A 27,943-nucleotide genomic window follows, 5' to 3' on the forward strand; every position below is an offset into this window, starting at 1 on the left:
GAGAACAGTCGGAGAGTGGGAGAGGAATCGGAGAGCTGGGGAAGGTGACGATGAGCTAGGTGCCAGGTGCACTGTAATGCCAGGACCCCGATGACGGTGGAGGAGTTTGTGCTTCCTTTGTTTCAGGGACAGTGAAAACCACAGATTAAATAAGTAAAGTCAAAGAAACAAATACATACCTAAAGTCATTTTAATAAAAACCCAGTGTATGGCATAGCCTGAAGAGCCTGAGCAGTATTTTTTTTTTGGGGGGGGGTCCTGGGGGGGGAAAGAGGGGTAGTTTTGTTTTTGCTTTTGTTTATTATTTGTTTTTAATAGGAACATTGCTTTGGTACAGATGGATGAGCTGAATTGGGGCAAGGAGGTCTGAAGGCAGAGGTAGCGTGAGTGAGCTTCTACCGTGTTTCCCCGAAAATAAGACATCCTCTGAAAATAAGACCTACCGTACTTACAGGTTTCCTTCTGAGTGAAATATAAGGCATCCCCCCCCCCCCCCCCAGAAAATAAGGCCCCCCTAGGCTAAACATGAGAGATTAGGTCCACTGATTCTGAAAGAAATGGAGTCACAAGAAATTCACCAGGAAATTCAGGAATTGGATCGTTACGATGATGTTCCAGAAGATGATGACATGATTGTCATCGAATAAATGAGTAAATTCTTGATACTGTAGGATTCACAGTTTGTCTGGTTTGTGTTGACGACTACCGTACTACCGTACCGTATACAGGTAATAAATTTCCTTTATTTTCATTTAACAATAAATGTGTACCGTATTCTTCTTCATGGAAAAATAAGACATCCCCTGAAAATAAGACCTAGCGCATCTTTGGGAGCAAACATTAATATAAGACACTGTCTTATTTTCGGGGAAACAGGGTAGAACTATCTTTGTGATGTAAAGATTTTTGGAGGAAGAGGATATGTAAAATAAAGGTTGTGCCCAGCCAGCCAAAGATTCAGTGAGCCTGAGGGGGTTCTGCGAAGGATTAAAGAAAAAACAGACAAAGAATACAGCTGGAGCTGGGTGGATTTTCCTTTGCCTGGCTGAGGCCACAGAGAGGGAGATCCAGAGGCAAGCTGATGCTTTATTTTATAGCCAGAGGTAAACAAGGTAGTAGTCACCATAGTTATAATGTTCCTGTGAGTTTCATTTGTTTTGGCAGCACTTGCTGCACCTCCCACAGCCCATTAGCTACCCAGAAAGGATCTAGGGAGGTCACAAGGTCAAGCTTAATTATACTAAGAGGACTGTGCCCTCTCAGTTTCATTTGTGGCTTTGCCAACAGGTCAGTCCGAGGCTTACCCCTATAGCCACTCCTTACAGAAGAGGAACTTGTTGAGGCAGAATAATTGGGTGTGTGGGAAATGCTTCAGCCCTCAGATGCTGAGGATGGTGGCCATCACTGATGAGAGGAATAGGGACTCAGGAGACAGGTCTCCCCTGGTGGGGGGAAGGCTGGGGTGGTTTTTATGTTGGTAATACAATATTGCAAATATACAGTGCTTTCAATTACATGTGCATACTGTTTATAACATTTTCAGTGCTATTTAGAGTTCCTGGACATGGTTTTTCAGTTTTATGAATTTACACAGGAAAAAATAACCACCACACGGCATTATTATTATTATTATTATTATTATTTTTTTCATAGAGAAACAGATATTTTGTATATTTAAGTTTTAAAAACATTTGGCTGATAAAATTATACATTCCTGGGAGTGTAACTACTAGTCATTCTTTCCTAATGATCCTAATCATAAATATAGCATAGCATTTCCCCAGGTATATTTCTAGGCATAGGGAACGTTGTCAAATATTTTGATGGGGGATATTTTATTAAATATGCTTAGGAAACACTGAGTTATGCATGTTTCTTGAGTTAAGCAGGGTTTCTCAGAGACATCAGTCTATATTTTTAGTGTTTTGGTGAGTTTGCAAGGAAAGGATGCAGCGTGCTGCTTCTCCCAAACTCATTTGGTAATTTTTTGTGGGCATCCCGTGGGACTAACATTCCATAGAACACATTTGGAAGTGCTGCGGGATTAGCCACAGCTCACAAGGTGGGAGAGACCTGGTCGCTACAAGTAGTACATGGAAATTTACATTTTTATATGAAACTAATCGATCATACCAAATATAAGTACCAGGCCTCTTCCTTAATATATGAAATTCAGTATTGTGTTCTGGAAGATACATAGTTTGTCTTAATTGAAAGTATTCTCTCTATGACTGCAATCGGGGAGAATGTAGCCTCTAGTCCCTAGGAGCCAGCCATGGCCCTGGTCTGGCAGCTTCTGGAATCGACATTAGAAATGTGCACACGGTCCCATCCCATCCCAGTCATCTCCTCGGGATAAACCAGGGATAACATTTACATTCCAAATGGCTGTTTCTTGTTGCGCCCCCTGCCTCAAGGCTCTCTTCCCTGCATCCCTTATCACTTCGTGTGTGTTCAGAGTGCCAAGCCCTTGTCAGAGGGCCAATTTGTTTCAACGCCAGCTTGACATATATAATGTGCTTAATAAATGATTACCCATTTAGTGGATAGTGTTATTTCCTGATGACTCAACTCTACAAAGAGGCATCTCATTCGATTAGGGAATCTCAATTCTGTCCATCAGTCTCTCGGAATCCTTTCTTCCTTAGTTTCCAGATGAAGAACCCACAGTGGCAACCGCTGCAGCCTTGTGCTTTCTTTAGGATACTAGACATGTATCCTGGGGGGAGTCATTGCTGAAGGCATCATTGAGGGGGGATGGAGCCAACCACCTGACCATTCGCCAGCATCTGGCTTTCCTTTACATCTTTCCTTCAAGGACTAAAAAACAAACATACATATATATATATATATATATATATATACACACACACACACACACACACACACACACACACGTATATGTACATATGTATGTATGTATATGAATACATGTGTGAATATATATATATATATATATATATATATATATATATATATATCCAAGGCTCCTTAAGTGGGGAAGGCAACTCTGTGGATCTGTGGAGCGAGAACGTGGGATAGTGGGCGGCTCATTTGCTTTGGAATCAGAGTAGAATCTGAATTTTAGCTATTTCAGTTAGTTGTTATTTGACTCCAGTAAGATTATCAACCTCTCAGCCTCTGTTACACCTGCAAACTGGATGGAAATCATGCTTATGTTTTTTGGTGGCTATAAGGAATATTGATGATAGTTGTAAAAGCTCAGTCACATTAGAGATACTGAATAAATGGTAGCTATAATATATATATATATATATATATATATATATATATATATATATATATTTTATTCTCTTCTCTCTGTCTATACTGAATAAGTTATTTTCAGTTTTACTCATATGTGAAAGGCTATATTTTTACAGACCACATATTTTAGTTGGAGGTCTTTGAAATTATAATTTAGGTTATATGTTTTAGTTTATACTTGAATAGGGCTATTTCTTAATTCTCTTATAGATGCTACTCTAAATGAATACTAACCAAACTTTTGTCCTTGTATTTCTGTTTAGGAATTGTCTTCTGAAACGAAAGGTCAATTTAGTGACTAAGGCTGTACTAATCACTGCCATCGATCTAGTGGCAGCTTTGTGATGTCAGTAAAGTGAATAAAAGGTCTAAGTGCAAATGTCTTTATATTCAAGAAAAATATCTTCTTAGAATAATTGTTCAAGCCAATCAGAGATATATTGCTTAGGTTTGGAGTCTGTAATTGTTTCACTGAATTTAAGACCTTGGGTAATTATTTCTTGCCTCCTTATATCCAACTCAGAAAATACTGGGACTACATTTATAACTTTACATTAGAGATGTATAGAATATTGAAAATCATGTTTATATTCTTAACATAGAAACGGGCAAAATCTCTTTCTTTAAAATATGACTCAACTCTTGAATTAATTGGTTATTCCTATCAATTTTTATGGTTTTAAACTTTAATTTTTGTTAATCCTTATATGTCAGTGCTTATCAAAAACTTTTATTAGTTACCTTTTTAGCAGTCATTTTTAGGTTAACATTTTATGTGCTAGGATTATTCATGTAATGTATATAAAGGATTGTAGCCTTTAAGTTTTTATTTTCAGTCATTTTAGGGAGTTCCAGACTAGCAGTCATTTCTGTTAAAAGTAAGAAGGTAGTTTAGCCTTGACTTTCTAGGGTTGTTTTTAATGATTTATCAAGTGATGTATACTGTGCATATATGCATTGAGGAGTCTTGCACATTTATTGGTAGAAATAGTTTAGTTTCCTCCACTAGTAATGACATGCTTATTAAATATGTAAATGAAAAGATAATCCAAGTTGATTATTCCTTTCCTAACGTTAAAATTTGTGTATGTGTGAAGTCTCACATAAAGTTAAATGCACAAATCGCAAGTAATTTAATTTCACATGGTGAACACATCTGTAGTAAGAGCTAAATAAAACATTACTTGCACCCCAGAGCCCTACATAATTTCCTCTTAAAATATAATTAAGGTCCTTACTCTATGCTATCAATACTGGAAATACTTGAAATGAGCTATTATTAATTTTTTTTGAAAGGAGAGTTGAACATATACTTGTATCTATTAATTTATATTAGTAACATTTAGTACAGTAACTGTCTAATAATGCTTCTTAATAATGCTTCTTGAATTTTTAGACTTACCTTGTTCAGGATTAGATTTAAAAAATGTTTTCAGGGAATAGTTTTCATCTGAAACTTTTATTGAGATAATTAATAAAATAAAGTAATTTAAGATTTGTGTTACTAAAATACTGCGTGAAAGCATTATTATTTCATAGACAAAGGGAAGGAAGGCCAAAACGTGATGTATTTTGATTATGTCTGCAAATATTCCTCCAATTTCATTTCCTAGGTATTCTTCCAACTTCTTAAAATTAGTGGCATAGATAGGCCATTCATTGCCTTTACGAAGTGTGCACTATTAGTAAAATTTTATGTGCTCCGTCATCAACCCAATGTAATAAAGCCACGGTTTTTTGGTATTTCACACAGCACGGGTCTCTGCCAAGCATCTCTGGGGGTTCTTTGATGTCTAGACAGTTTAAATTATGCCTGCTCTCCTGACTCCAAATTCCACCCCTGTTCTGCTTCAGGGGTTGCGGGAAATGAAAACAAGCCAGAAGGCTCCACACGCTATAGTCAATGAGGAAAAACAAACACGTAGAGTGAGCTGTATGTGCACCCTGGCAGGTGCACCGGGAAGGACCCGGGCCTGGGCAATGGCAGGAAGAAAAGCATTAGGCACAAATGTTCTCTCTCTTCCTTATTTCTAATGACATCCCTGTGTGGAAATGCCCATGCTCTGTGGACAAAATGAAAATGTTCCAGAAGTGTTGGGGAAGAAAGTCAGAGCCACCTTTGACCCCAGCCCCTCGGTATTTCCCTCCAGACGGCAGCCCGGTCTGAGCTGCTGTGTTTCTTGTTCGTTGTTCCATTACTGAAATGATAAGATGCAAAGTTGCATTTTAAGGTAGAAAACTAATGCTTTTTTTCTTCTTCTTTTTCCCTTGTTTTCCTTTCATACTTCGGGATGATTCTTCCAATTCATCTTTTTAGAAAGTAAGTAACTTTTGAAATTTCAGATATATATTTTTTTGGTTTAAATTATTGGTTTTATTATTTCATATGCACACACCTATACGTTACAGCATCTTTAACTTTTAAATTCTGACTGAGTTATTACCCCTTACATTTAGTGTGAATAAAAGGTTTTAATTAAAAATAGGAAATGTCACAAAGAAGGTGTTCATGCTAAGACTTTTAACACATATAACACATCTTTTATACCCTCAGTAAGTCATTGTGAGATATATATATATATATATATATATATATATATATCACAAAGTGTGTGTGTGTGTGTATGTATATATATATATATATATATATATATATATATATATATATATACACACACGCACACAGACACACATATATCTGTTATGTATATGTATATTTTTCTTAAAATAGGCCAAGGCATGCTTGCTAGCTTCATTTTTTTTTGTAAATATAAAAATATATAAATAATACTTTTATTTACTCCTGTATAATTGGAGTTAAAATTCATTTCCAGGAAAAGCATTCCCGATGTCCTAGGCTTTATGGGAATTATTGAGAAGAACGGCTATAGTAAATGGTCTGAAAGACTTTTAAAATGCACGATTTTATGTATATTCTGCACATATATGCTAATGTTTTACTGTTTTAAATGAAACAAATTATATCAGGTTTACTGTTCTCTAAAGAATTGTGACTGACATGCGTAAGACTAAGTGACCAAGCAGCCAGTGATTTGAGTTGCCAAGTTTGCCTTTGTAAAGTATCTTCTAATTCTCCTAAAAGGCAAATGTTGTAGGGTTTGGAAATAAAACAAATTTCATGTTTGTTTTAGGAAAGATTTGGGAAAAATCTGTATTTTTGCCTGAAGGGAATAATGATAAAAAATATATGTACTAGTATTTTGAAGTATTCAGTATAACATGCATAGTATCATTTATCTGGAATTTATTCATGAACAGATCTTTCTGGGGAGATGAATATATTTTACTTTATAAACTAGGCCTGGCCTACTTTAAATATGAGCAAAAAAAGTCATCGAGACTTTTGGAGATTGTGAATTACATATTTTTAAACATTTCTATAGTGAATCTTGAGTTTTTTGAGTTAATAAACAGTATAATTAAATAATATATTTATGCTCAACAGAGCTTATTATTTATCTGAAACTGGGTGCTTACCACTTATGGTTGTGACAAGCATAGCATTAAACTGCTATTTAATAGTCAATTTATCTTCAATTATCTTTTGTTTACTGTACCTTAGAAAAAATTAATAGTGATGTTCAATTATATTTGTTCTGTGTTTTTTTAAGCTATCTTCAACGCTAAGTTATTCTCTCATATTTTAAATCTGAGCTCTTGGGATTGTGTGTGCTGAGACCTTAGAAATAAAGATCGGGAAGAATGTGCATGAGGGTGGATGTTAAAAGGACAATTTTATTAAGTTATATTTTTTGAAGTCTACATTGCATCATTTTTATGCATTGGATTCTACTTCACTTGTAGTGTTAACATCCTCTTGCCAAGGCTGCACAGGAAATCTGTGTTTCTGACAGTTTCACTAAATTAAAACTCCACAAATCTGGCATCATAATTCCCGGCTTCCAATAGTCCGTGCTTTTGCCTGGAGAGAATAATGATAAAATATATATGTATTTTGAAGTATTCAGTATGAACATGTGTAGCATCATTTATCTGGAATTTATTCATGAGCAGACCTTTCTGGGGAGATGAATGTATTTTACTTGACAGAGTAGGCCTGGCCTACTTTAAATTCGAGCAGAAAGTCTTTTGTAAGGAAAATAATGAGGCTGGGAGCTTGCTGACGCTCATGAGAGAAGACATTACACAAACTCGCAGCATCCTCACCATGTGGACTTCAGCACTGCAGCCGCATTGTTCTGCGGCCACGTTTATAGGAGGGCTCTCCCTTCCTGCCAAGCCCAGCGGAATCGTACTGACGGGTTGGCACAGAGCGCTGCTGTGTAATGTGATAAAGATGCTCTTGTTATTATAATACTTAGAAACCGTTCGGACCAGGATGTATGTGTGTCTGCTGACTAGCTATTAAGTGTGTAGTGGCAACTCAGCAAATATGGCTCTTTCATCTTACTGGTGGCGTTCCATGCTAAGTAAGAGATTTGATCATGGAGGCTTTGGGGAAACTTTTCATTCAGTAATGCAAAATTATGTTTCTATCACAGAAAAATTTTAAAAAAATGTAAACCTTGTTATCTTAAAGGTCCTCTTGTCCCCAGATACTTCACCTGAGAGATGAATAGGGTGGGGTCGGGATTCTAATCAATATTGGCTCAACCATGTATTGGTCTTTTAGCATATTAGGGGTTAAAATGTATATGGAAACCTGAGTCAATGAAAGTAATAAGTCTGGCTCTAAATTCTGGTTTGCAAAGATAGCGGTTTGCAAACAAAACACAAAATATATCTCTGAAGTCTAACCCAAGAAATACATATGTGTCTTACATTTCATAAACATCTCTCTGTGTAGATGGGTACTTTCCAGTAATGTTTGCACATATGGGCTTCAGTATTTTTAATCACTGGTTTAATACTGTGAGAGTTCTTTTTTAAAAAAAGCAAAATAAAACCCTGTTGATTTCACAATTGAGTCACTTGCATCTTCCCTACAGAACATGATTATTAGCTGGGCAGAACTCCCAAGCGCACATTTGTTTACGTGACAAATCTGAGAAAAGGATATTATTGTTGAAGATGTGTCAGAGATATAAACACAGATATAAATTTTTATTTAGCCTTGTGAGAAACGCAATCCCACCAGTGACTTAAATGTTTATAATTTCAAATCAATCCTTCCAGGGTCTCTTATTATTCTTTTGTTGCTTTTCAACCTATAGGACGGAACTGTCCATGAACTTGGGGTTTATTTGATCATTCAAGTGCAACCATCAAGTTGTCTGTCATATTTAAATACCGAGGCTTCCTGGTATTATTTGCAAAATAGCACCACGTAAACGTTTGGGCTTCGGTTTCTTTGAAATATAGCATCGGTTGCTTTATGAATAAGAGCATAATTTCAATTCAGGAGACTTGCCTGGAGCCTATAAGACAGATGCATCCGATTAAGTTTGGCAAACTGGACTGGCCTGTTATTGTAATGTAGATGTTTTCGGGGTTGGGAGGATATTTTTAAAAGGCATGCGAGAGGATTTTTTTTTTTTTTTTAAGAGACCAGAGAACAGTTCTGCCACAGAAGCTGCGCCTCAGACTGCTTCATGTTTGCGCACTTTTGTTTTCTAGTGGGACTTCTCCATTAGCCTGTCTGAATGCAATGCTCCACAGTAGCACTCGGATAGGGGATGGAACCTTCTTCAAGATTCCTGGAAAGTCAGGCCTCTATGCTCTCAAAGTAAGTCGCATTGTTCTGCACATTAATGTCTGTTATTACTGTGTGCCATGCGTTCTCTCCCTTCTTTCCCCTCCCTCCCCCCCAACATAGGCAGGTAAACAAAATTAGATTTGGGTAAAAAGTTAGAAGAATGCCCACGCTGCCTCTTAAACGTTTTCAGATGTCTTAAAAATGATTTCATATTGAGAATAAACAATGGCATTTTTCTTTAAGGAAAACATATCTGTGTTTGCAGCCTAACATATGGTAATGGAAAATAGCTGTGGCTTTCTTAGCATTCTTGATTCCTAAAAACCTACATGGACGGGTGCCACGGATCATCAGCCGAGAGCTCAAGATGATCGCAGTTGCCACAGACTCTCGGACTTCATCGCCGACGGTGGAGACACAGCTTCACACCTGAGGCCTTCCCGTGTTCCATAAGAAGAAGAAATTTCTCCATTCTTCTGGAAAACGTGTGCTGATTTAAATAAATGTTACTTGGTCTTTAAAACAAACAGGGATCACCACTCAGGCTTACTCCCAATGCATATTTGTTATGTGAGAAGAAGAGAGAGAGCTGCGGATAACTGAGTCCTCGTTGTTGGAGCACAATTCCCATTTCCCACTGGCACGGGAAACGCCGTCTGAGATGCAGAATTCCCGAGGACGAAGCCGGAGGTCTCCCAGTGCCCGCGTGCCCTGCGTGGAGTAAAAGCAGCGCATTGTTTCTTACAGATTAAAAAGAAGTCACTGCTTTTGTAAATGATGGATTACATTTAAAGTTCATTCATTTCCTGTGAGAAGGTTTCTTTTTGAATGTGAAAAAGTTATACCTGGCAAAGAAACGGAGATTCTCAGCTACTCAGCATTAAGCTCTTGTTACTGTGTGTGTGTGTGTCTCAGACAATAACTGCAGGTTAACCTTGCATCATTTTGGTTGCTTTTTGTAGCTACTTGGGTGTTTCATTTAACTGATTAAAATTCTGAGTTGTGAAGTCATTGCCTAACATCATAAATACATTTTCTTTTTAAAAAAATTACTGATTTCAGAGAGGAAGGGAGAGGGAGAGAGAGAAACATCAATAATGAGAGAGAATCATTGATTGGCTGCCTCCTGCATGCCCCCCCCCCCCCCTTGGGGATCAAGCCCCCTACCTGGGCATGTGCCCTTGACCAGATTTGAACCTGAGACCCTTCAGTCCACAGGCCGGCGCTCTGTCCACTGAACCAAACCAGCTAGGGCCAGTTTTGTTTTTCTAAGGTGTGCTTTTGCATGAAACAGTGAGTCAGTGTTAAAATTTCAAATGACAGGTAAATGTGATAACGCTTTAGGATTCTGAACGTATGCTGAGTGTTTTCAGTTGCTAATGCATCTCCGTAAATCATTTTTTAAAAACGATACAGAAAGAGGAGTCGTCCTGCCCAGCTGAGGGGACGCTGGATTTAGGCTGCGAGTCGGAAGTGGATGGCACAGAGATGGCAGAAGCCAACGCCCGGGGGGAAGGAAACGGAGGTCAGTGCGATGGATTTCAGGATGAAAACCCTGCTCCCTTACAAGTTATATAGAACGCCGACAGCTCACTAACTGAGCTCCCTATCCCTGTAGATACCATTTTCTTCTAAGCCCTTACCGCCTATTTAGAGTTATCATCAAGCACCTGTGATTCAAAAGGTTAGTACCTCAGACAAGTGAACGGTTTCTGGCTTTTTGTTTTTATTCTGTTTTCATTTTGGATGTATTTCCCCTGGGTAATCTTGAATGTTATCTGCATATTTCTCATGCAAGGTGAGAGGGTCGCCCGAGGGTACCTGGGGGTTTTAGTCTGATGTGAGGCTTGAGCATGCAGGGGGTTTACGTCTGATGGTGCTGAACATTACAGTAGTTTTGTAATAGCTTTCTTTCCAGGTTTGTCCATAATCAGCTCAGTGCTAACATTCCTCAGAGTGTCACAAGGGCCAAATAAGTCCTGTTCTTGGGAGACACTGTTGAAAAGTAAGCAGCTCTTCCAGTTCTAAGAGGGCATTTCCAGCCCTGAGTCCTCTCCAGGTGAATTCCCTGTACCTTTTTCCAGACATGTGCATGTGATTCTGCTGTCTGTGTGGTTTCTGAGTTGCCGTTTGGGCAAAGTTGTGTTCCAGAAAAGCTGCTATAATTATTTTTCCACTCGTACCCGCCGGTCCCGCAGGTGGACCCTGGTGGTGATTCGAGGAGGAAGGTTGTTGTGTCCTTAAAGGCCCTGACAGTGGACTCAGAGAAATCGGTCTCTTTTCCTTAAACAGACAAATCTTAAGGGGTCCCTGTGGGAACGATGTGTTTCACCAAGAGCCAACGCCGTGCGTGTTGTTATCGGCCATGGTGTCCCTTTGTGTGGTGCTGGGCACCCTGCCTCTAAGCTGGTGTGCTCTCTGCTGGTCCCCTGCCATGGAGCCTGCCTCCTGCCACGGAGTCTACCCGCGGCCCCCCCCTCCCCCCCCCCCCCCGTCAACTTTCATTGAATTTGATGTCCCTAATCTTATACCTTTTGAAAACTCAACCCACCACCATTGACATGTACTGTGAGCTTTGGCAGGTCCTGTGGTTAACCAGCAATGTCGGCTCCTGGAAGGGCTGGTGAAGGGGGCAGACTCTCTTCTTTCAGCAGAACCTTAGTGGGTCACCCCTCTTGTTGTACTGTCCATTTGCATCAGAGCTGGAATGCTGTCTCTCTCAACATACATACACTAAGCTTTTACTGAGTGCCAAGGATGGCTCTTGACATTGCAGTAACAACAGAGAAAATCCAGAACAGAAAGAGACCGCTCCTGGATGTTCATGTTGGTAAAGAGACAGACAGTTATCATACAGATATGTAGCCCAGCCAGTGTTGCTCAGTGGTCAGGCATTGACCTCTGAACCAGAAGATCATTGGATTGATTTCCTGGTCAGGGCACATGCCTGGTTTGTCAGCTCAATCCTCAGTAGGAGCATGCAGGAGGCAGCTGACCGATGTTTCTCTTTCATCATTGATGTTTCTATTTCTCTCTTCCTCTCTCTAAAATCAATTAAAAAATCACTGTTTAAAAAAAACAGATATGTAAAATTATTCAATGCTGACATGGGGCAACATAAATAAGGAAATAAAAGTGGGATTGAGGGGTACATTTGAGAAAAGACCCAGTGGGGGTGAGGGAGAAGATATTTAATGGGAGAGAGTTTTAGGTAGAATCATCAGCAATTATAAAAGTCTTGAAGCAGGCGAGTTCATAGAATGTTCCAGAAACATCAAAAGGCCAATGTGGTTGGAAGCCAGAAAGAGCAAAGGAGGGATGGGGGCAAAATATGGTAAAATAAGAAGTAAGAGAAGTTATAGACCAGACCATATAGGGCCTTGATGTTAGCTTCTGTTTTGAATGAGATGTTAAACCATTTTAGGGTTTTGAGCTAAAGAGTCAATGATCTCCCTTAGGATGACTCAGTACAATATATATAGATACAGGCATATACAATAGATATCTGTCTTCACCTCTATCATTTATATATGCATGTAGGTAGATATAGGTGTATATTAACCAAATAAAAAGCACAAGACTGGTTAAAAAGCTATTGTCATATTCTAGAGAAGAGATGATGGTGGTTTGAATAAGAGAAATAGCAGTGCATGTGATTGGATTCTGGATACATATGGAGATAGATCCAATAGAAGATGCTGAATTTAATGCAGTTATGAAATAAAGAAGAGTTAGAGACGACTCCAAGGGTTGAGTATGAGCAAAGAGAAGAATAGCATTGATTTTAACATAGATGGCAACTCTGCAAGAGAATCAGTTTGGGGCAGGGGTTACTGATCTTTTAAATATGTTTTTATTGATTTTAGAGAGAGAGGAAGGGAGATAAATAGAGAGATAGAAACGTCCATCGGCTGCCTCCTGCACATCCCTACTGAGGATGGAACCTGCAACCCTGGCAAGAACCCTCACCAGCAACCACAGGGAACCTTTTGGTTTGAGCCACACCGTGGGAAGGAAATGGGACCTTTTAAGCAGATGAGGAGATAGGTCTTACTTAGTAGTATGAGAGGTTCTCTAAGGAAGCAGTCGGAAATGTCCGGGGGTTTGGCAAGAAATAAAGGTAGGTGAGTACATGTGGGAGATGGCTTATAGAAGTTAGCTTCTTTTTCTCAGTGACATAGGAAGCACACCCATCAGTTAAGGGTGAAGAAAGGGATGATAGTTTTGTAGAGATTTCACGAGAAGATATGAAATGTTCATCTAGAATCTGACATCATTAAGGATACCCTTAAAGCTACTAATCCTGAATTGAATGAGACCCATCATCACGGCTGTGCATTTTTCTCAGTCAAGTTCATGACCTGCCACTGAACGTGTCCAGAGTAGGCACAGAGTTGGATTTGACTAGAGTTGGGATTTTGCCAGGCGTCAATGATTAAAAGAGTGAGGGGTGAGGGAGGTGAGGGTGCATGAGATTAGGGTAGTTAAGATCAATCTCCGTGGAATTGAAGCTGGTTGAGGGGGTGGGTGAAGCCCTGTGGGGGAGGGATGGTGTGAAAGGGGGAGGCATCTTGGGGTGGATTTGTTGTTACAGAGAACATGAGTTAAAAGAACGGGTGATGGGAGAGGGGAATGTATTCAGGTGTATTCAAGTTGAATTTGGGGCAACGTTGTGGAATATGTGTCTGAAGTGAGAGGAAAAGTGGAGGCTGGGTTTCAGGCTGTCCTGAGGGGTCAGGCAATGTGTGCACTTGCTTTTCAGAGCGGCCTGGGTGAGGGGGCATCCGTAGCTGAAAGTCAGCAGCCTGCCATTGCCCCACCTTAGTCCTGGAACAGGGTCCAGTGGGAGGAAACTAGATGTTGTAAAGCAGGGGTGGGGAACCATTTTTCTACCAAGGGCCATTTGGATATTTATAACATCATTCACGGGCCATACAGATGTATCAACATAACCATTAGCCTGCTCTCTTGAATCAAACATTTAATCAACTCACCACTAATGCCTTGGGAGGCAGGGCTAGACCAAATGATTTCTCGGGCCTTACGTGGCCCATGGGCCTGGGGTCCCCCATTCCTCTTTCAAGGGTGTTCCTACCATACAATATTCCAGGATTCCCCGTGTGGGTAATCGAAACAGACAATTGTGGTAGAACTAGCATGGAGAGGGTAATGCCGTTTAGGAGCTAAAATTTTCACACAGTGAAGGGGGGTCATGCAGGAGTTCGTTGGTGGTAAGTACAATGAGGAGGAGCAATCGGCACTCTAGTCTGAGGACATGAGGGACAATGCTCGAGGCACCTAAGGGGCAGGAAGGGGAATGTATGCCGCCTGCCCCATTTCTGATCCGGTGGCACAAGCTGTGTGGAAAACAGAGGGGCTGCAGCCTGAGAGGGCGGAAGAGGAAGCAGTGTCCATAGGAACGAGCCATTCTGTAGATTAAGATGCAAAGGGAGTGAGCAAAGAAAAGAAGGGGCTTATGGGAGGTTTTGCGAGTGACGAATCCTGAATGTCAGAGGAAAGAGCGGGAGGATGTTAGACTCTGGGACGGGGTCAGGGAGAGGGAGAGAGCACTCAGCGAATAATGAAACCAAAGTGTGATGAGCAAACTCCTCTAATTGGAAGTGTGAATGGGTGCTCAGCAAAAGAGCACCTCCCCACACAGCTCCGGCTATCTTGACCCAAACTAGAATCTCCCGGGTTCTCCTTTGACACTGCATTGGGGGAATCACTGGGAGCATAGTAAATAGCTTATTTCCTTGAGTATTCCTTGTTTGCCCACTTTGCATCTTATTGCAAACCACAACCGTTTCTCGTAGGACAAGTATATTTTTCATCCCTGTAAATACGATACGCTTATATGTATAGTTTATTAACCTAGCCTTAGGATTCGTTTTCAAAACCTAGATACTGAAAATAGTAGTATCTTGAGTGCTTATAATGCCCAGACTTTGTAAGCTCCGTACATGTATATTGTTTAATCCTCACAGCAGCCTGTGAGATAGTCGCTCCTAGGCTCTGTGATATTATTTTTTTTAGTAGTGAGCAAAACACTCAGAGAAGTTCCATGTCTTGTCCAAGTGACAAGCCCAGGTAGACGTGTGTAACCCCGAGAGCCTGCTGGAACCGCAGGGATCCCTGTGAGCCAGGAGTCATGGATGTAGTTTGCCTTCACAACATTTGTCCAGATCTGTTCCAATTGTAAACCTGAGCACTTGACAAAGGAACCCTTGGCTTATCCACATGAAGAAGACAGATGCCACGTGATTTCTCACAAATCCATAATACATTCCCGGAAACTGAGCTGGTCTAGGTGATTTTCTTGCTTACTCTGTGTAGAATACATATTTGAACCAGAAGTTAGAATGGATATAATACCCATACTTCTTATAGCTGTACAAATATACTTTGAAAATATAATCAGAGGGGAAAGGTGGGGTTTGTGTGTGTGTATGGGGGGGGGGGTGTTGTGTAGACTTGGGAGGAAGGGCCGGGCAGGAGGAGGGAGAGGAGAGAAGGCCGCCAGCGTCTGTTTCTTTCTTTTTATTCTCATCTCACCCCCCTCCTCCTTTTCCATTTCTCCTTTGGAATGAAATACGGGGAGGTATTGAGGTGCATACTAATAACGATCAATCTGTAATATCCCCTTGTGGCACTTAGAAGAACAAACCTCTGCTACCATAAGTTATTTCAGATTAACAAAGATTAATTGACTTTGGCCGCACCCTTCATTAAAGGGGGGCGCCGGAGAAGCATTTGAAAAGAAAGCACTTGACGGAAACTGGGAAGAAAAAAGAAAAAGAATCTTAGCAGCTTAATTCCAGTCGGTAGCACGGGAGCCCTCCGGGTGAAGGAAGAAATGGCTGCGCCTCGGCCTCTCTGGCCACCAGCGGCTGGGTTTTAAGTGGGAGTCGCTTTGCCAAGACGTTTTGTTTTATAGTTTTGTTTAAAATTTTTACAGTGTGCGAAAAGGGGCATAGTATCGATTATAGAATTTATAAGACACAGAACTACAGTTATGTGTTGTGTTTCTTTGACTCCTAAACAGTTTCTCAAGTTAATAAGGAGGAGGCTTACAGACTCGACAAAGTAAACCCTTCACATTTTACAAGCCTAGCTCTCGAGATCGAAGAGTGATTTAGGGGAATCACTTGATATATCTTTGTTGACAACCCATGACCATTTATGCCAATATAAGTATAGATCTGTGTCACCCAAAGAAAATACTTAGAATTTTATGGGCTATTTTAGTCAGAAATTTATGGGTGTGTGTGTGTGTGTGTGTGTGTGTGTCTGAGTTGTTTTCTGAGCATAATACATTGATGCATCATAAGTTTGCTCACACATATTAAATTGACTTATGGCATGCTGCTGGCTTCGGAACCCGTTTATATTTCATATAAAATGATACCATCAGTAGATAGTCTTCACCTCCTCTTTATAAATTATTATTATTAGCAGGAAAATGAGCTGCTCCTTTTGTGGCCCTAATGTATTTCATGTTTAAACTCAAAAGCAACCATTCATTCTGTTTAAATTTTTTTTTTTTTTTTTTAATGAGGAAATTGGAGATTGTACAGTTCTCATCCACAGAGATCAAATACGGTCCTGTGTGTTATTAACCCTAATGGCTTTCAGGGAGGAAGCAGCAATCTGGCGGGGGGATTAGCATTGTAAGTCTCTAGTTAGGGGGGGAAATTACAGAGAACATGCATCCTGCGCCTCAGCCCTGCGGTCTCGGGGTAAGTAATGACTCCCACAGTTGAAGGATTTTCTATGGTCCTCCTTTCACTGTTCTTCAGGGCCCGTCTGGTAGGGGGGTTTCTGGTTGTGTGATTCTTGGCAGAGTCGTGTTAACTTAATGAAACCTTACTCGGCCCACTCTTTGTTTGCTGCTCCGAGGCCCCGCTCGGAGGCGGGAGCTTTTCAGAAGGGAAAAGTGCTTTAAGATGGCCCGGCGTGTGTGCGGGGCTCTCGGCGGAGACATCAATTACACACAGATGAGGCACTTCCTGCACGAGGGGCGGTGGGGCTAACGAGGCCTGGGCGTCCGCAGGGGCGGCCCTGACGGCGTCTCCTGGGCAGAGTCCTGCACAGCCGGGGAAGGACCCTGCAGGCTGTGCATGGTGCACGGAGTGAGCTCAGGAACTTGCTTGCTTTCTTTTTATTTTAAATATATTTTTTACTAATTTTTTACAGAGAGGAAGGGAGAGGGATAGAGAGTTAGAAACATCGATGAGAGAGAAGCATCGATCAGCTGCCTCCTGCACACTCCCTACTGGGGATGTGCCTGCAACCAAGGTACATGCCCTTGACCTTAATCGAACCTGGGACCTTTCAGTCCTCAGGCCAACACTCTCTCCACTGTGGTAAACCAGTGAGGGCTCTTTCTTTCTTTTAATATCTTTTTTTATTTTTTTTTTATTTTAGAGAGAAAGGGAGAGGGAGAGAAAGAGAAACATCAATGAAGAGAATCATGGATTGGCTGCCTCCTGCATATCCCCCTTCCCCTCCCCACTGGGGATCTAGCCTGCTAGCCAGGCAAGTGTCCTGACCCAGAATGGAACTGTGACCTCCTGGTTCATTGGTTGACGCACCACCACTGAGCCACACCAGCCGGGCTGTTCTGAGGAACTTTAAACGTGTCGCCGGCCCAGCGGAGGCTCACTCCCCGTGGCCTCCCGGCCTTGTTTCGCCTGAGGTGTTCCAGGAGCTTGCCGGTGCTCCTGGCGGTTTTCCGCAGGATGGTGTGAGAGGTCACGGTCCGTTTCTACCTGGCGGCCACTCCCGGGTTGTAGGTGAGGGAGGGAAATCCTGCCAGGTCCCCCCCTTTCTCAGGTGAAGCTCATTGTCTCCTATCCAACATCTGCATTTTCCTGGACGGCGCTGTTGTTCTCAAGGAGACACCTGCTCGGCATTGGTGGCCTCGAGGCGCCCGAGTCTGGGAAAGGCATGTTGGCTCCGTTACACAGGAAAGCAAATGCGGAGGAAGGAGGATGTAAAGCTTCCGCTGCCACTCTCTCTTCCTTTCTGCTTTCATCCCTGCCCACGGTCCCCACAGTTCACGGGCAGCACTCGGGCCTCGGAAGTTCATGGAGACCTGTCCTCTCCTGCCAGCCTTTTCCTTAACCCGGTGGACTCATTAGACACGATTCTATAGCACGTGTCCCGAGGCTGGGACTCACAGTCCCTTTCTACCTGCCTTGCTGCATTTTTTATAACCTTTACAGTCAAGCATTTCTTCCTTCAGCTGAAGTCCTTTGTGCTTTTATTAAATGAATTTCTCCCTCTCCCTTCCTCCTCCCACCCCCCCTCAGGATGGAGAGCAGCTGGACCTCATCTGGATCCCACCCCCTGTATTCTCACTCTCCCAAAGCCTCAGCCCGGCTCTCTCAGACATGACTTCTAGGTTACGATTCTGAACTTCTGTTACCCACCAGGGACCTCTTTTTCTTACATATTTCCCCTTGAACTGCAGCCTCTGTTCTTGCATAATAAGATTTATACAAGAGTCGGGGAAGAGAAGAAAGTTCTCTAGTTAAGTGCAGATAGATTAGCCCAGTTAAGTGTACTTTCCCCCTCATTTTCTGGGCTGCGAGGGAAAGACTTCATCATGTGGAGATAAGGATTGGAAAGAGACTATGATCTCATAATAAAAACAAACCTCCTCTCAAATAAAGTCCGAGTTAAAGGTGTTCTCGAAATCACTCAGCTTAGCCAGCCCAGCTTCAGTTTGATGTATGTAGTTTGTGATTAATAAAGTTTTTAAAGTTGATCCCAGGTCATCCTTCTCTCCTTTTTGTCGCAAGTGACAGCGGATAACCGTTTCTCCGACAGCTGGTGGCCTGAGCCCACCTCTCCCTTCCCTGGCTGAACCTGGAGTTCCCTTTCCTGTGTTGGGTGTAAAGTACGGTGACCAGAAATCCCGCTTTTGGCGGGACAGTCCCAATTTTTAACAATTTGTCCCACGTCCCGCGACGTTTTAAAAAAGTCCCGATTTTTGGAAAGAATTCCTGATTTTTGGAAGGAAAGATTCTTTCCAAAAATCGAGACTGTTTTAAAACGCCGTGGGACAAATTGTTAAAAATCGGACTGTCCCGCCAAAAGCAGGACATCTGGTCACCTTAGTGTAAAGCAATGACCAGCAGTGTCCATGAGGGGAGCACTTACCCTTGACCTCTACCAACCTTTTGGCGATGCTCTTCCACATTTTTCTATTTCCCACTTTCCAGGTGGGCTGCTGTACTTCCGAGTAGATGTTTCGGGGGCCTGACGCACTGTAGACCCGCACAGGCGTTGTGTGGTGTAGGAGAAATAGGTGCTAATGTTTTCCGCACGCAGGCAGCGTATGGTGACATCCTGTCTGTGGCTCGGAGAGGAAGCCGCACTGCGTCTGCGTTAGGAGGGGTTAGGTGGCCGAGGCTAGTACCCAAGAGGTATGCTTTTCCCATGAAATCTTTCTATCTCTGATTTGGGTGTCTCATCTCCTGTCTGAGTGTACAGGATATTTTTATGGTATCCGTGGGACCGGTGGAGTGTGTTCATTAGGTTGGGCCAATGAAGCAGGCCATAGACACAGTAAAAGCTTCAGTTACATTAGGTCTGTTTTATTCATAGGTTATATGGTGCTAAGTATTGTCAAGTATCAATACATATCATGCTCAGATGCTTTCTCCCTGGAAAACTTGTTTAGGGAAGATTTATTATTTCCATTGGTTTACCTATTATTGCTCTATTTAATTGGCCTGTCTTGATATCTCATACCCTTTGAATGTTTTCTTTATTGCAACAGGGAAATTATTTAAATTCAGACACTTATATCTACCTTAGAATAGGAATGCTTTGGGAGAGGGCACTTTTCCAGAATATCTGATGTGCACAATCTAAAGTGTAACTATGATGTATTTTATATATATGTGTGTGTACACACACACACACACACACACACAAAACACACACTAAAACACACACTGAGTGGCCAGATTGAATGCATAATAATCTGACCACTCAGTGTGTGTGTATGTATTAGAGGCCCGGTGCATGAATTCCTGCATGGGTGGGGTTTGGGCAGCCTGGCCAGGGGTAGGGGACATGGACAGTTGGCTAGCCTGCCTGCTGGTCGAACTCGTGGTCGAGGGGACAATTTGTATATTAGCCTTTTTATTTTATAGGATATACAGCAAGTGGCCAGATTATTATGCATTCAGAGATCATAACAATCTGGCCACTCAGTGTGTGTGTGTGTGTGTGTGTGTGTGTGTGTGTGTGTAGTGTGTGTGTGTGTGTGTATAAAATCTGGCCACTCAGTGTGTATATATATACACACACACACAAACACACACAAACAGAAGTTTTTTTTGTTTTGTTTTGTTTTTTTTTTATTAGGGATACTTTCAAATTACCTGCTTATTAATCTTTCAAAACAAATTGTAGTTATCATGACTAGGCTTTTATAGACCTGGTTTTCTCAGGTAAAGTTACGGGTTCTATGCTACTGTTTTTGGAAAGTCACCTTTTAAAAAGCTGTGGTCTCAAAGTTAGTACTTGAGTCTTGTTCACTGTGTTCCTCCCTGCATTTTATACAGGACTTGGCATGAAAGTGCTCAATAAAAGTTTTACAACTGAATGAATAATTAATAAAAAAAATAAATGCGCTCCTTCTAAGGCCCAGTCCTCTTTTAAAATGTGGCACAAGTGTTAGAATTCATGTGTGGTCGTTGACTTAAGTTTTTCTTTAAGAAAATAGTATTAAAGCAATTGTGTGTATCAGGGTTATTTCCTCAGATACCTGTGTTGATTTGGGAGCATCTTGTATGAGTTTTCAGAAATGGGAAAAGGGGTCATTGGAGGGGGAACTGATAGAAATGAGATTGACCCAAGGATGTCCCCTCTCCCTGCCTCAATTGGACCTTTGAACACCAGTTGCCTCAGGTAGCCTGTAACTATGCAGCCTAGTAAGACACACGAATCCTTTTGTGGGAGTGACTGTTATGTAAAATCCAGTCTGTTTGGTGGTTCTGTCCCCATGCAGCTCCTGCTATTCCAAGTAAGCATCATGATGTCTAAATTTGACTCTACATTTATTTTTATTTTACTCTGTGAAACCTCTAAACCATGACTGTCCTCTTAGATTAGAATAAGGTGGCGAGTAAGGGCAGCAGAAGGAAGCAGATCGGCAGTTAGTGGCCGCTGCATCACCCACAAACTTGCACAGGACATTCTGTGCTTCCATCTCTGTATTTGCCCGAATAGATTCCAAGATCATTTAAACATTTTCAGAATAGGGCATCTGTTTCCAAAGTGAGCCTGGGGCGGGGGCGTGGGGGTGGTCTAGAGAAAGGGTAGATCGGGCTGGGGGAAAGGGGACATATGTCATACTTTCAACAATAAAGATTTAAAAAAATATATATTTTATTGATTTTTTTTCACAGAGAGGAAGGGTCAGGGATAGAGAGTTAGAAACATCAATGAGAGAGAAACATCCATGAGCTGTCTCCTGCACACTCCCTCCTGCGGATGTGCCCACAACCAAGGTACATGCCCTTGATCGGAATTGAACCTGGGACCCTCAGTCCGCAGGCTGACACTCTATCCACTGAGCCAAACCTGTTAGGGCAACAATCAATATTTTAAAAAATGAGTGAATAAATTCACCTTTTATGTGTGCTTTTCCATAATGAAAAACTGTGTTTTGCTGACCTCCCCTTCCATGAATTCTTATGAAAAACAGTGATTGAAAGTTAACTATAAAAAGCGATTAGGTAAATTTAATGAAAATCAAATGGGACACTTAATTTCATAAGCATTTAAAGGTCAACATGTATAGATCTGAACATACATCAGTCCCTGAGTTTCTGAGCCTGTGGGTGGGTAGGCAGACCCCCCCCCCCCCCCCCCGGGACTGGTGAATCGGTGCACTAAGTTCCGAGGGAACACGATTCGGGGAGGTTGAAGCCCGCCTCAGAGCCCAGGGTGGTCAGGAAAGGTTTGGGGGAGGCTGTGTGAGTTTGGTCTGTCAATATGAGTTTGTCCAGTCACCTGTTGAAGGTACACTTGGGTTGTTTCCATGTGTTGGGTATTGTAAATAATGCTCAATGGAATACTATTCGGCCATAAAAAATGAAACCCTGTCATTTGCAATGACATGGATGGATCTTGAGGGTATTATACTAAGTGAAATAAGTCAGATGGAAAAGGACAAGAACCCTATGATTTCACGCACATGTGGGATATAAAACAAAAAGCAACAAGTGAACCAAAAAGGAAATACCAAAATACCTCAAGGCTACAGACAACAGAACAGTGGTTACCAGAGGAGAGGGAGAAGAGAGAAAAAGGGGGGTCACGTACATGGAGCCTGAAGGAAACTAGACTTCTTGGTGAGCACACAATGGAGAATACAGATGTTTATTACAAAATCGTACATGTGAAATGTTTATAATGTTATTAACCTATGTTACCTCAACACATTTTTAATATATATATATTTTTATTGATTTCATAGCGAAAGGGAGAGGGAGAGAGAAATAGAAACATCAGTGATGAGAAAGAATTATTGATCCGCTCCCTCCTGCACTCAAGGCATGTGCCCTGACAAGGAATCAAAACGTGACCTCCTGGCTCAGAGATCGTTGCTCAACCTCTGAGCCATGCCGGCCAGGCTTACCTCAATAAACGTAATTTAAAAAAATCAGTTTGCCAGGCAGAGAGATGGAGAAAGGGTACATGGGATAGGGACAATCAGAACAATTGCAGCAAATGCAGCATGTGTTCAGGGAACCCGGCCGGCTCTCTGTGGCTGCATCAGAGAGTGGGGCCCGGCGACTAAGAGGTGGGACTGGAAGGAGAAACAGAGTTAAGATTGCCCTCTGAGCCCACCCTTCTTTGCTTCCCAAGTTCAAGGTCAAAGGCCTCTTGCACACCTGCCAATGCATTAGTAATGAGATTGGAGGGAATGGCACCATCCTGTCTCCTAGCACCCAACTTTAACAGTATGAGCCCTAACCCGTGTTTTCCAGCTCAACCACATTTTCAGGATGAATGGGGAATGAACAAGAGGAGAGAGAGGGGTAAGCTGGAGACCCTGCAGACAGAGGCTGAAACCCAGGCCTGCAGGGACCCAGTCACCCACTTCTCTGCCTTCACTTCTGCCCCGGATTCTGTCACCCTCCGCCTTCCTTTGCTCCCAATCAGAATATTTTGGAGGAGGGCTTTGAGAGTCTGAGAGGGAAAGAACGTAGAGGCAGATGAGCAGCCAATGCCAAGGATCCATTAATGGCTTGAATTTAAAAGGAGCAAATTAGGTTTGCACTATGTTTGAGGCGTGCCGAGTTTGGGCACTCAAACCATATGTACGCAGAAATAGTGTTTCTATCGCTTTAGAATTGTGTTCCTCATCCATGTGTCCATCCACGGAGGAGCAGACAGTCCTGTGGGGTTTGGAGGGATGAGACCCTGGCATCCGTGCTGCGATGGCGCCGGGCACGGTCAGCAAAGAGCTCCCCTCCTGTTCTGAACGCCAGAAGGCAGCCCTCTCTGAGCCGCACGTCCGTGTCAGACACTCACTGGCCAGAACATCTGTCCTGATCCTTCAGTTGCCTGGCTCCTAGTGCCACTCTGTGTACGGGGCTTTCCCCCATGTCCTTCCTTCAACATGCGTTTTCTTTGGCTTGGATTTCAGAGGCCAAACTCAGCCCCTTAGATAAATACTCGGGCAGCTGTTTAAAACAAACCCTCTGTTATTTATTTGTCATGTCTGTTACTGAGAAAGCGACAAGAATAAGTCCAAGTGGAAACCATGTGTGCTGTCCGAATAGAAATCTGCACGAACCTGCACAGTCCAACGACATCGTGTTTTTAGACCTCGCCGCCCTCAGCACACCCCTGGCACAAGAATGGTCTATGCCAGACAGGCCCAGGGTGACAGTCCCTGCTGTCCAGGCCTACATGCAGGCATATCCTAGAGACTCATTACACTGTGCCTCACCCATATTTCTCTGTCTTTTTCCCCTTAAAGGTGTTTTTAACCCAAAGGAACACTCCCTTATAGATTTTATGTTCTATTACATTTACGTTCTTTAAGATTCCACAATTATTTTACCAGAATTTACTAATTAGGGAAAATAATTTGACTCAGAAAAATAGGACTCAATTCCAGAAAAAAGGACTGGAGAAAAAAGTGTCCCAGTAGTAAAGGAATTCTTGTAATCCTCCCCTGGGATCTTGGAAAGTCAGATAAATCAGACTAGAGTTGGTTTAGAGCAGTGGTCAGCAAACTGGGGCTTGAGAGCCACATGCTGCTCTGCTGACTGAGTTTGCCGACCACTGGTTTAGAGGAAAAGGAATCATCTTGGAGGGAAACATCATAGTGTTTCCTGACAGTGTTTCAGTTTGATGGTCCTGCCTCCTGTCTGAGGTTCTAGACCCAAAGTTGAACAAAATCTTTCTTGGGAAACACCGTGTCTAGACCTGCAGATCACTATTAACACTGTGAATGTAATACTGAACTTAAACCAGGAGATGCAGCATACATGGTGATGCTGGAACAGATATCACGATGCAGAGGTTTCCCGAGTCAGAGAGAAACAGCACAGGTTGAGTTATAAGTTAGGTATCTGTCGCCCTCAGCAAGGCAACCGCTGGTGTTCCGATGCTTATGGGAGCGTCAGAAACCAGGGCACCAGGCTTTCACTCCATGCACATGGATGGAGCGGCTGGTGATGTGTGATTCTGCTGCATGGATATTTACCTTTGAAACACTACGAAGAATACAATTTCCTAAAAAACTGGTAAATTTGTTTAGATGTCCAGTAGTCAGAAGCACTCTCATATTTTTCATAAAGTCCCTGAAATCAATTTTGTTATCCTTTTCTATTAACTAATAAATTTCCTTTTTTTTTTTTAAATGGAAATACTAGAATGCCAAAGTAATCCTATATAGTAAAAGGCTAATATGCAAATAGACCAAACAGCAGAACGACTGGTCTCTATGATGTACACTGACCACCGGGGGCAGATGCTCAACGCAAGAGCTGCCCCTGGTGGTCAGTGCACTCCCACAGGGGAGTGCCACTCAGCCAGAGGCCGGGCTCATGACTGGCGAGTGCAGTGGTGGTGGCAAGAGCCTCTCCCTGACTCTGCAGAAGCGCTAAGGATGTCCGACTGCTGGCTTAGGCCCACTGCCCTTAGGGAACGGGCCTAAGCTGTCAGTCAGACATTCCTCCCCCCACCCCCTCAGGGCTCCCAGACTGTGAGAGAGTGCAGGCCGGGCTGAGTGTATGAATTTTGTGCACTGGGCCTCTAGTAAAACATATTTGCTAATGCCCACTTTACTTCTGGCTAGGCTCCTGTAACATTCGTTTAGGTCTGGCCAACTGATGATTATTTCTAATATTTTTGAACAAGTAAGTCTTGTGAAGGTGCTACAAAGTCCTACTCCAGCTGTCATTTCAAGGAGAGAAGCATAGGAGCCTGTGATTTATGCCAGCAGTGTGTTAAATTGTTTCTTACCTGGAACATTTAGACTGCTTTAAGGAAACATTCCATCGGTATTAAACAGAAAAGGTCACCTGATCTTTAATTCAAGGACTTCTCTCACTATCTCCATGGGCAAATCTTTTTGCTACTTCAATCGTAGCATCTCTTGGGCCGCTCATATTCACCAACAGCTCTTGATTTTCTCATGTCAGGGCTGAGTGAGTTGTTCCCTGGACGTTCACTTCCTATTTCAGGATAGCCAATGTGATGCAAAGACACCAGGCTGCCTTAGACATTGCATTGTTGGCATCAGTTCTTGGCATGGACACCAGATAGTTTCAGTGGAACATGGTGGGCCTGGCCTGGGAATCCAGCTCTGCTATTCCATTGGCTGTGCGACCACGGGCAGGTTATGGAGCCTTTTCCATCCTTCCTTTCTCTCTCCGGTATGGAGATCATACCTGTCCATCGGGCAGGGAAGCTGTGAGGCAGAAACGGATCAATATTTTATGTACCTGGCATTAATAACTAACCATTATTTTATCTTCCAAAACGTGTTCAGTTTGGCTTGCTTATTGCTTTCTGTACTAAAACCAAACTCCATGAACTCTTTTTCCCCCACAAACATTCTCTTTGATGACCCACGTGTTCATTTCTGGGCAGCATGCTCTTGGGTGTCTCCAAAGCTAGTACTTGGGTGTTCACAGCACTGGGTCCCCGAACGCTCCCGGGCCTGTCCAGAGGAATTTCCACTCTCCCTTGTTTGGTGTGTTTCTGACACTAGGGTCAGCGGCTGCCTAAGCTGCTGTTCCTTGGAAAACTTTCTTGGATAAGTGTTAACTCCTTTGTCCTTAAAAAAGCCACACATTGAGCTTTTGCAGTATGTTCTTAAGGTGCTTTCTTCCATCTGACTTCCTCTTGCCTCCTGCCTTTGACCCGGGCCTTCCTTCTGCCGGTCACCATAGTGCTCCCTCACTGCCATTGTCCAGGTAACTCGTTCCCCCGTGTGTGCACAGGGCGGGGCCCACCCTGCGCTCCTGCAGAGCCTCCCGTGTTAACCTCCTTTGGTGGAAGGTGGGGGCGGAGGGGTGGAAAGACATGCTCTAGCTCTCCCAGGTGTCAGAGAGCTGGAGGGGAGCATGGGCCCATGGGCCAGCCATGCCAGCCAGGCAGATGTTTTTCTGAAAAGCAGTCTTCTTGAAGGAGGTATCTTCTGTAGAGTGAGCATTAGGGAAGCTTGACTCTGGCTCAAATGGCCTGTTGTCATCTGCCCAGGGCTCCATGTTCTTGGAAATCATCATCTTCACGTGACATCCAGCACCTTGCATTTCGTTTTTTCTTCTCCATGCTATGTAACTGGGCCCCTCGAGGGAAGTGTACATGCCGCGGGAGGCCAGGGACTGTGTAGAAGGAAGGATGGAGGAGTTAGACCACCTCCACGGTTGATGGATTTAACACACTTGCATTCATTTTGATTGTTTCTGCACAATACTGAGCGTGTCCTCGTCTCCTGCTCAGAATTGCGAAGTCTCTACTGATCCCTGACTCTGGAGGGAGCCGTCGTGTTCCTTTTTATGACTGTACCAGGGCCCTGTGACATGGGGCTCGTCATCAGTCAGGGGTAAGGAAAGGGAGACCTGGTGACATGGAACTATGCCCTCACAGATGTTCAACGATCCCTTGTCGCAAAGGTCGTGGCTCTTGCACTGTGCTCTTTTCCTTTATTCTAGGAATCCATTTCAGCTGGAGAAATGCTCTGGTTAATGACAATGGATATGTATATGAAAGAAAGAAAGAAACAAAGGAAGGAAGGAAGGAAGGAAGGAAGGAAGGAAGGAAGGAAGGAAGGAAGGAAGGAAGGAAGGAAGGAAGGAAAGAAAGAAAGAAAGAAATCAGCCCTGGCTGGTTTGACTCAGTGGATAGAACATTGGCCTGTGGACTCAAGGGTCCCCAGTTCCATTCCGGTCAAGGGCACACGCTCTGGTTGCGGGCTTGACCCCCAGTAGGGGGCATGTAGGAGGCAGCAGATCCATGATTCTCTCTCATCATTGACGTTTCTATCTCTCTCTTCCTCTCCCTTCCTCTCTGAAATCAATAAAAATATATTTAAAAATAAAAAAATAAATTAAAAAAAAGGAATTCAAATTAGTAATACCCTTCTCTCTGTGTGTTTCCAGTCTGTGCCAAGCAGGTGCCCGACGAAGCATCTTGCACTCGGGATCCCAGCCTTCCTAACGCGGCCGCGCCCAGCAAGCTAATGTCCTCCTTTCAGCAGCACACCAAAAAGGCCCTGAAGCAGGTGAGCCGGCGGCCGCGGCCTCTGTCCTGTGCTTCTGCCACGGAGGCCCCAGGTCTTGTGTGGAGAAAGTGAAATAAATAAGGACATAGCCACCAGAAGGCAATACAAATGCCCGGATCCAACCACTTCCATAATAGTTAGTACAGTCATTTTAATCTAGGCCCACAGCTACGAGAGGCTTGTGTGAACACTTTGAGGTGAAAGATAAGAGAGGAAGATATGCCTGG

The 27,943-nt window shown here is 42.8% G+C and overlaps 1 protein-coding gene across 2 annotated transcripts in view; it reads left to right on the forward strand.

Annotated features, from left to right (window-relative positions):
• The window catches only part of ASXL3 (ASXL transcriptional regulator 3), a 172,488-nt gene that overhangs the window by 65,835 nt on the left and 78,710 nt on the right, over positions 1 to 27,943 (forward strand). Inside the window, exons 3-5 of one of the 2 annotated variants that reach the window (XM_084888700.1) lie at positions 8,866 to 8,974; positions 10,361 to 10,469; positions 27,595 to 27,716. In XM_084888700.1, the coding sequence (XP_084744826.1) occupies positions 8,866 to 8,974; positions 10,361 to 10,469; positions 27,595 to 27,716 (340 nt within the window). The remainder of the gene's footprint in view (positions 1 to 8,865; positions 8,975 to 10,360; positions 10,470 to 27,594; positions 27,717 to 27,943) is intronic. The other variant, XM_084888701.1, reaches the window with a different exon arrangement.

The sequence above is a fragment of the Pipistrellus hanaki genome (assembly GCF_964339955.1).
Source record: "Pipistrellus hanaki genome assembly, chromosome: 6".
NCBI lineage: Eukaryota > Metazoa > Chordata > Mammalia > Chiroptera > Vespertilionidae > Pipistrellus > Pipistrellus hanaki.